Source organism: Montipora capricornis, chromosome 13 (assembly GCF_036669925.1).
Source record: "Montipora capricornis isolate CH-2021 chromosome 13, ASM3666992v2, whole genome shotgun sequence".
Lineage (NCBI taxonomy): Eukaryota > Metazoa > Cnidaria > Anthozoa > Scleractinia > Acroporidae > Montipora > Montipora capricornis.
Genome location: NC_090895.1, coordinates 40787782 through 40797781, shown reverse-complemented (window position 1 = coordinate 40797781; position 10000 = coordinate 40787782). Strand labels below are relative to the sequence as shown.

The following is a 10000-nucleotide window of genomic DNA, read 5'->3' as shown; positions in this document are numbered from 1 at the left end:
GCCGTTTTGCGGAATGCGGCCCACTAAATTGACCAATCATACGTCACGCACTAGTTAGAGAACCTCCACTTCATCAAGAAATAAACTTGAAATCACAGGAAATAACCGTTACAGTCAAGTCAGTCTAAAGTACTTTCAGAGAAAGTGTTTGTATCCGAAATAAATAAGTTCTAGACTCGCCTATTATTGTTTCCAAATTTCGCGGGCGCCGCCATCTTGAATAATTGTGACGTATTACGGTTGCCAATTGTTATTAGACAAAAGCTCTTTGTGTTAGAACAATAGGGCAACCGAAGCACGTCACAATTATTCAAGATGGCTGCGCCCGCGAAATTTCAAAGTGACAATAAGCGATTTAAAAATTCACTTTTCTTGATATAAACACTGTTTTAAAAACAAATTTCGAACAAATTTGTTTGTAAACACAATTTCCTTCAGTTTAAACTTATTTTGCAGTAAGAGTGGAGGTTCCCTTTAAGAAAAATGATTGATATAGCATCACGTTTAAGCGAAACGGGAAACTACAGGTTTCTGATCCGTATCAAAGCACTGAAACTTTCTTTTTCTAACTTGCTTCTCCCTTTCCCATGATGCTTCAACGCCAAGCAGCAGCATTAGCCATTTGCCGTTTCATCGAACAACTTTCAGCAGCGGTAACGCGAAAAAGTACCATTCCTACGGTTTCCACAGTTGGCCAGGAGCGTGAATTTAACAAATCGAAAGTGGTTCAGCGTTGTCTCTACTCTTACCGACAACGATATCCGTCATCACAGTAGTCAAAATTTTGTGAGTCCACAACAAATTAGCTAATCAGACTGCGAGATTACAAGCAATTGTGGTGAAATTTATTTTATTAGTTCAAGGGAAAGAAAAACTCACCTTTAGCCTTTGTGACTGTTTCTACTTCTCTTTGCAATTCCTCTACCTTGTTTGTAAACTGGTTGACCTCTCGAGCGCCAGATTCCATCTCAACACTCAAGTTTGACATAGTGGTTTGTACAGACTCCAGTTCAATCTGTTTTTCGTTTAGCTGAACTTCGACCTTCTTTAGTTCCATTCCTCTCGCCTCAAGAGATTCACTTAGGGACTGGATACTTGATTCCAGGGCGGTGATTTTACCATCAGTTTCCTCCTCGCGAGCTTTACATTTCAGGAGTTCATTACAGTTGCTTTCGATAATTCCATTTTTATCGGAGATTTCGCTGTTCAACCTATTCATTTCCAATTGCTGAGCATCTCTTGTCGATTCAAGATCCGCAAATAGATTCTCTTTTTCCTCGATTAATAACTTCAACTGTTGCAATTCTTCTTCCTTGACTAACAAATCCTTATCTATGGAAGAACGTTGTTGCTCAGAAGCTTTCACTTTTTTACTTAATTTCTTTAGCATCTCCTCTTTCGAAGCAAGAGAATCATTAAGAGTTTCCAACTGAGCAGAAAACTCTTTTCTTTCCACCTTTAATCTTGTATTTTCCTCTTCCCTTTCGAAGATGGATTCATTCAACTTTTCATTGAATTGATGTAGAGTACTTAGTTCTTTTTCTTTACAAACATTGCTTTCTTTAAAGTCAACCAGGTCTCTGTTTTTTAACTCCAAATCTTGTTGCAGCGAAACAATCTTTTCACATTGCTGTTTAATCGTCAATTCACCTTCTCCCTTTTCCTCGTTCAGTTTCTCAATCACTTCTTCCAACGATCTTAATTTTGAGTTCAAATCTTCTACAACTTCAATATATTTATGTAAATTTCCCTGTATTTCGTGGCTGTCTTTTTCTTTTTCTTGCAAACTAACCTCCAGCGATTCAATATGCGATTTCAATTTTTTTGTTTCTTCAGACAACGTGTTGTTCAGTTCTGTAGACGTTGCTAATTGCATCGTAGTTTCTTCGATTTTGACGTTTAACCCGCTAACCACCTCTTGGGAGTCATTCAACTCCTTGTCTTTTTTTTTCGATGTGTCCTTGTAGCTTTCAACTTCCATTTCCTTCGCCTGGGCGCTTTCCTTTAATGTCTCAACACTGAGCTTCAGAGCTTTGATTTCTTCGTCTTGTGAGCTTAACAATTCAGAAGACTTCCTTTCTCCTTCAAGCTGTTCGCTTAATGTTTTTACTTTCTCTTGAGATTTTTGCAAATTTTGCTTTAACTGCTTCAACGCCTTAACTGCTTTCTTTAATTCCTCTTCCTTGTTTTTAAGTTTCTCCGTTAAGCCACTACAACTCTCTTTCACCGTTTCAAGTTCATTCTGCTGTTGTTCCAGACTACAGGACAATTCTGTGATTCGATTATCTTTCTCTTCTGAACTTTTGTTCAAATTTTCAATTGTCAAAGCCATCGCTTCTTTCTCGTGGTTAAGAGTTTCCAAATTTTGATTCATCATCTCGACAGATCGACTTAAATCCTCCCTTTCCCTGTTAGAATCGTTTCTCAACTCCAAAAGTTCCTTTTCTCTAACTGCCTGCAATTCTTTCAATGCACTCAATTCGGATTTTACGTTTTCCAATTCTTGTTTCTTGTTGTGAAGTTCGTTTAAAGATTCCAGCAATTCGCTTCCTTTTTCGTCAAAAGACACGTTCAGTGTTTCCACAGTTTCTTTCAGGCAATGGTTATCCTTCAAGATAAAAAAAATTCAATTTCTAAATTAAGTAATCAGCAAATCGGTACATTTTGAGCGGGGGTTAGGAGCGCTAATGTGCAACAGGGTAGGGTAGTAGGCCCAATCGGCTAAGGCCCTGTCCACACGCATCCGGACATTCTTGAACCCGAAATTTTTTCTTTCCGGATACGCCTTCCGTCCACACGTATCTGGCGAGTTTGCTGGCGAATCCGGAACTTTTTGAATGCGCTCTCCAGAGTGGATATTTTTGAATTCGATATGAATCCGGCACCGTGTGTACGCCAAATCCGGATATTTGTTTATCCGGATTTTGCCAATCAAGGCTGAATTACAGCATTGAAACCAAACAAAAATGCTGCTCGGCTTTTCTTTCTCCCGCCATAACCTGTTCCAGGCTCCCAGATAGTAGGGAAAGAGAAAAAAGTGGGTGCGAAAAATGAGTGGGGACCTAGGTCGAGGCACGCAGTTGTTTTCGTTTTCCCGACTATCTGGGAGCCTGGAACAGGCTAATCCCTCCATAGACCTTGTTGCAGATACGGCGGCCATTTTGATTTCTATTGTTTCAAAAGACATTATGGGATGCTCAGGGGGCAAATACATATTAATGTGCCCACTGAGCATCCCATAATTGCCATTTGAAACAATAGAAATCAAAATGGCCGCCGTATCTGCAAAAAGGTCTATGGAAACAGGCCCTGAAAACTCCAGATGCTGGCTTTCAAAAGATATTTTTTTAAATTTATGGAGCTACCAAGATCGACCAAATCTTCAATACTCCCACTTAAAGAAGTTTAAAGATTAAACTCGTGGACAAAAATTCAACATAAGAACTCTTCACAAATACAATGAAATCCTTCCAATACGATCACCGTCAGGTTTTGTTCTGATGGGATCAATCATTTTAACCACAACCAGTCTTCGTTGAAGTGATTGTAGCTTCCGAGCACAACAAGTTCCCGACCGTTTTCGGTTGAAGCGCAGTTAAGTTGCTTCAGGAAATAGGCCTTATTCACGATAGCCGCCATGATGGTTTTCAAATTGTCATGCAAATTAGCCATGTATTAAGCTGAGGGCCAAACATTGGAAAAAAGGCAAATTGCAGATAATCGACTCGTCGAAATATTGAAATAACATTGCTAAAAGCACATTTTAGAATTTAGAATTAAGTACCTTTTATACTAACTTTATATATTTTGATTGCGTTTGACATTTTGACTTCCTACTTCGTAATCTGCTCATTTTTCACTAAAAAAACAACGAAGTAACTTGAGTAATCATTCTATTTTACTACTTAGGTGATAAACATTCAATGAACGTGAAACAAATCATCTGTGTGGCTAAGGTGTTCGTTATAACCTCTCGAACTTGTGACGTTTGCCCCCTCAGAAGTATGTAGCTAATTTGTATGATAATAGCAAATCCAACATGCTGGCCATTGTGAATAAAGTCTATTGTTATTACCAGACTTCTCCGGGCAGCTAGAGTCATGCAGGACCAGTAAAAAAAAAGCCCGCGGAAACGCAAAGGATCTCTCCCTATTTCAATCATTTCAACGGGGCTGGCTGAAAAAAATATATCGGTTAAACAAAATCACCTCTTCAATGTGATTCCAGTCCGCTTTTCCTTTATTGCATGCTTATTTTGTGTTGCGTGACGTAACATACCTGTTGCAGCCCACTGTTGATTTCTTGTAGGTCAGAAAGCTGTTGATAATGTTGTGATTCGGCTGACAGTTGACTCGACTGCACCTCAGCCAGACGTCCCGATAAATCCTTATGTTCCTTCGACAATGCGTCAAACTGCACATGCAAATCGTCTAACTCCTCGTGAAGCTGTTCAACATAATCGTTCAGTTCCTACCAAGAAACAAGGACCTTGTCATTAACGTTCTACAAAATCAGGAAAACAAGAAATACTAAATTCCCTTAAGTTAATCCTCAGTCGACCGCATACATGTAAACGTTACTTCAATTGAAAGCAGGTTGGTAGCAGTCTTACACTTACCCCCTCCCCCCCCCCTACCCCCCATGCGACAGTAACTAATCGATGGTTGAGGTCGCTTGCGCGACTGAACCGGAAAATTTGAAAAGACACTTGATTTCGTAAGAAAAGGATTTACCCGGTTTACCTTTTTCTCCCTCACTTCATCGTTATACTTTGCTTGAAGATCGTCTTGGGTTCTAAACAGCTCTTCAATCTCCGCTTCTTGGTGCTAAACAGAACAAATGTGCGCAAAATTAGACGTGGAGGCAATCGAACAAGAATGTCCAACCCGCAATTTGCAGAATTGTTGCGGCTTTATGAGACAGGAAAGCAAATTCGAAATGTAGTTACTTTCAATGAAAATAAGCGTTTCCACTTCATCATTAAGAAAATCGCAAAACAAACCTGCGAGCCTATACGACGTCATTCCTCGGGGCACTTAAATAAACCGTAGTATGGAAATGCTTGTTAGCGGCTCTTCGTTTGTGATACATCAACTGCATGTTTGCGGCGTTTCGTGTGTATCACAACAATTTTTCGTTGATTTGCTGTGGACTCGGTTATGCTCAATTTACATGAGAGCCAATGACTCTTGACTGCGGATTTATGCAGTTCGTTAAAACCAGATTTTCTCATTCCGCCGGAAAGTATTAGCTAGGACATTTTTCACTGGTAAAACTCGCCGACAGTATTCCGTCTAGACAACTATTTCTAACCACAAAACTAAACAACAAGTGGACAGAAAAAACCGAAAAACCTACAAGACATAATACTGGCACATACTTTGAAGAAAACATTACCTACTTCGTTCTTTGATGCTTTTTGGATTTCTAAACAAATGTAAATGAAAGTGAAGTCTTTCACAAGCGACTGAACGACCCTTCATGCATTACGTATCTCAAATCGTAATTGCAAGAAAATCAATAAAATCCAGCAAAATCTACATTAACTCACCGAACTTTTAACGACCGCATAAACACTTGTATATAATGAATGTACTTGCAAAAAGCAAAGTTGCGAGATTAGACTGGTCCAGACTGAACGCTTAAACTAAACCATAAAACGGATATGCAAATTTGTAAGATAAATACTTCATTCAGTTCGACTCCTTACGTGTCACAGAAATCGCCACAGGTACACAATGACAGGTGTGAATTGATATGTACATCATAACTTATTTTGTTGGAGCCGGAGCTTAAGTATTTGCCCTTGGTTCCTTGTTCACCACTAGTATATACCTCATTCTTGAAAGGCGAATATTGTATCAACCATGGGATTAAAATGAGTTTTTTAAGGACTTAACTATTTTCGGTCTCTTTGAAAGCGGAAAAGGATGCTACATCCAAAGGAGGCCATGTCACGCGATTTGTTTTTTTGTTTTTCGATGAAAACGACAAATAAATTATCCCTCAGTAGTTTTAATGGTCAAAAAAATGCTGTGAAAAAAATTTTCTGAAAAAAACAAAAATGCTGTGAAGAAATGTTCTCCAGGAGCTACTTCTAGTAGATTTTTTGCTATTTTTAACTTGAAAAAATGGCTCAGTTCCTTTGAGTTTTAATCCATTGTCAGAAAAATGTTGTATCAGTTCAAGTAAACAAATGGACCGTATTCGAAAACGGCGACCAATAAATGATTCTTTTGTTTATATGTTAATCAGACCAATTATTGTAGCCTCGGTCTAAAGTACCATTTCTTTTGTATTTTGTCCGTGTTATTAACCGAGGCGAGTGGGTCTAATTAGCACAAAGATAAAAGAATATATTTTTGGCCGCCATTTATGCATTCGGTCTATAACTCCGTCGACGGCTTCAGCATAATAAATAATCAAAACAGATCTTTCCAGCAGTTAAAAGAGTCATGACTGACCAGTTGAAGAAGCCCTCGGAAACGCAGCGGTCTTTACCTCTCGTTTTCAACCTTCTCAACGGAGTTCGGAGTTGGTTGAAGAAGTCGATAAACCAAACCAACCGAACACGGTTTTCAATCAAACAATTACGACCTATATGTCAACTTTGTTTGTTCAATTAGACAAGTCTTGAGTCAACAGACTACTTAAATTGTTTAGGATCTCTGAATTTAGATACATGGATTTAAAATAGCTCGCCCACGGTTTCATCATATAAAATAGTCCGAGACACACAGACAACTTCCTCGTTTGGCAATACACCTTAATCATAGGGAAAGAAATACATACTAAGTTTCCTACGATCTGATACTATTCCATTATATCGTGACATAGCCCCTGCACATAACATTGAGGGTGCGTTCGATTGACCGTATTCCGGAATAGGAATACATGGAATATAAGTTAGAAATCCTTCGTTCTTACGGAGATTCAGATTAAAATTGTCAAACACCTCCTAAAATGATATTTTAAACATATTTTTATTATTCTTGCTGCATCAAAACGCGCCAAAGATACCGTTTTAATCATCACTCCACGTATTCTTATTCCGGAATAGGGTCAATCGAACGCGCCCTGAATTTATTTTGCACTTTCAGTGGCGGGCACCTCTCCACTTTATATGAAGTCTAAAGTACAAAGAAAAGGTTGGAAACCTAAGGTACCCCGAGACCTTTTGTCACTCAGCCTTTGTGGTTACATGGAAAGCTGAAAAAGATCTGATGGAAGTGAAAAATATTTCTTTATTCGGCAAATTGATTATCGACTGTGGTCATAATTGGTACAACAGGTTGCAAAATTAATAGACCTAATCGACGAAATCAATGTTGTACCCAATTCAAACCCTTTGGGAACAAAACGTATTGTTCCAGGTATTTCCATATCATTTAAATATGAATGCTACGTTATCATGCAAATACAACACACAACGAATCTTAATCCCGAAAGATTTGAATGGGGTACAACACATTGAGTTAGCCGATTTGGTCTATGGAGACACTTCACCTTCTTGGGCCGTTATTAATTTACCTGATATCTTACACACTGCACCCTCCCTTCCCCCTTATCAATGTTGCTAGCGATACAAAATAATGCTGGAAACTTAACTTAAACAGTCAACATCAAAAGGGGGAGAGGGAGAGGAAGGGGGGGGGGGGAAGTGGGGCCAGTTGGAATTCTAGATCGGGCGGGTAGTGAAAGCCATAAGAGGTTTCTTAGCGGGAGTGTCTCACCAATTTTGCAACCTGTCGTAGCTTCTTCAAACCATAGTACCAGCCCCTTAGTTCTCTTAGGGCGCGTCCGATTGGCCCTATTCCAGAATAAAAATATGTGGAGTGATGATTAAAACGGTATGTTTGGCGCTTTTCGAAGCGGCAAGGTTCATAGAAATTATAGCATTTTAGCAGATGTTTGACAATTTTAATGTGAATCTCCGTAAAAACGAAGGATTTCTAACTTATATTCCATGTATTCCTATTCCGGAATACGGTCAATCGAACGCACCCTTAGTTCAAAATTTGTACAAAGATACTATACTCACAGCTTTCTCGTCGTTCGCCTTTTTTAAATCCTTTGATAACTGTTGGACCTTGTTTTCCATTTCTTGAATCACTCGACAAGATTCCTACATTTTCAAAGCCAAACCGCAAACGTTATGAAATAAAACAATGTGAATACCTTATTTGCAATAGAAGTGCAGTCAGTTAACAGACTAGCTCACAGGCATTGCCGGCGGAGCACGGAGACATTTCGTGACGAGTATTGACATCGGCGTGTAAAGGCTGCCTGGCAGTGGTTTTAGGATTCACTATGATCAAAATCCTCACACCTTTTTAAACTTCCGACCTCAATCGTACAGTCGCGAGAAACGGGTTTGCATTTGAAGCAAGCGACAAAGGTCGGCCCGAAATTTGCTGGTTGTCATTTTCCGATGAGACCTATTTAATTTTAGGCCATATCTGGCATGTTCGCTACAGCAATCGAGAAAATACCAACAAGAGCCGAATATTGTAGTTGATGAATATTTTTAAGGTGTTACGGAAAACAACAGCCGGCCCTTTGTCGTTAATCGTTGACGCTAAACGTTGTTAAAATTATATTAATGGAAATGTTTCTAATTTTCTGCTTAGTATGAATTCTTACCTGAATCGACAATTTTGGAGAATATTAAACAATTCAACCATAACCCACTAACTCGGGACCTATCACAGTATACTTAATCCATACAACACTACGATTAAGTACACAGTTGAGTCAGGCAATGAATTTATTAGCAATTTGATGAAGGCTCGTGGGTATAAATTCTTCTTTTACACCATTTAGGTCGGGACGTTGCCAAGTAGCGAGGCGTCGGCTGGGCAAACAAATCTTGGACCATTGAACGTTTCGTTATAATTTGCATTAAAAGGACTAGCAAAATACTTCAGGGCCCAGTTGTTCGAAAGCCGATTAACCTAATCCAGGATTAGCGAAAACTTTTCATTCATGTTTTCAACTTTTTGTTGAAAGTTTCTTTGCTTATTTTTGTTTTTCCAGATTGACTTCTTCTAATGTAAAGTTTTCCCGAATATCAGCGTTGAACAGCATTTGGGAGTAGAGAAATAAACTCCTTGGTTAACTTTTAATCTGGGATTAGCGTTAATCGTCAATGAACAACAGGGCCCGGATGAATAACGACATTTAACGATCCTATAGATTACAAATCAATGGCTTACTATTGGCTCCGACTTGCTTCGAGGAAAACAATGGAACAGGAGGGAATTTCGCTTTGAAAAAAAACCGACGAAACCTCAGGAGTACGCCGCCAAACCCTTCATTACCAAATTTGATCAAATGAACTGTTTGAAATGTTAAAAAACAATAATAAAATACAAAAAAAGAAAAAAATGAACTGTTTTCACCTGTGGGATTTAAGGCAAGTGGGGAAGGGGGGGGGGGGGGGGGGGAAGCTCGGATTTAAAAGGGAGTCGTTATCTTTGAAATTTTGATGTTATCTTTTCTGAGTGCGCACGCAAATCTCTTCTCGACTACAGCCTTAGCTCTGTTCATCGAGCTCGATTACTTTAACCCTAGACCGGACGGAAAGCAAGGTGGTTATATAAAAAGCAAAGATAAACCTCAAGTTTGATGTTCAGCGTCCGTTGTTGTTCCTCTGCCAATTCGGAAGCCTCTTTCGACTTTTCACTGTCACCCTGGATCATACTCAATTGTTGCCGCAAATTCTACGAGAAAAAAAAGAAAATCAATTTACCATAGCACCCATGAATGACGCGAAATATAAACCGAAGATGAATCGGGCAAAGTCGGAAAAAATTCGAGTACTCCAAACCGGAGCCGAACCAACTCTGATTATTAGTTCGGGTACTCTTCACTCGAGCTACACGGGATATGCGAGAGTTTCTTTAGGTATTCTTTGATGGACAGTTTGAAAACCATAAAGAGTTTCGCCCACAGAGTTCGAAATGGTGAATGGTGAAATCGGTCCAACGAAATACCAGCC

The 10000-nt window shown here is 39.2% G+C and overlaps 1 protein-coding gene across 10 annotated transcripts in view; it reads right to left on the bottom strand.

Moving 5' to 3' along the window:
* Positions 1-10000, bottom strand: part of LOC138028402 (GRIP and coiled-coil domain-containing protein 2-like) — an 84344-nt gene that overhangs the window by 27029 nt on the left and 47315 nt on the right. For all 10 annotated transcript variants that reach the window (XM_068875928.1, XM_068875930.1, XM_068875931.1 and 7 more), the window contains 5 exons: positions 9618-9722; positions 8042-8125; positions 4743-4826; positions 4279-4470; positions 880-2608 (listed from right to left, as the gene is read on the bottom strand). In XM_068875928.1, the coding sequence (XP_068732029.1) occupies positions 880-2608; positions 4279-4470; positions 4743-4826; positions 8042-8125; positions 9618-9722 (2194 nt within the window). The remainder of the gene's footprint in view (positions 1-879; positions 2609-4278; positions 4471-4742; positions 4827-8041; positions 8126-9617; positions 9723-10000) is intronic.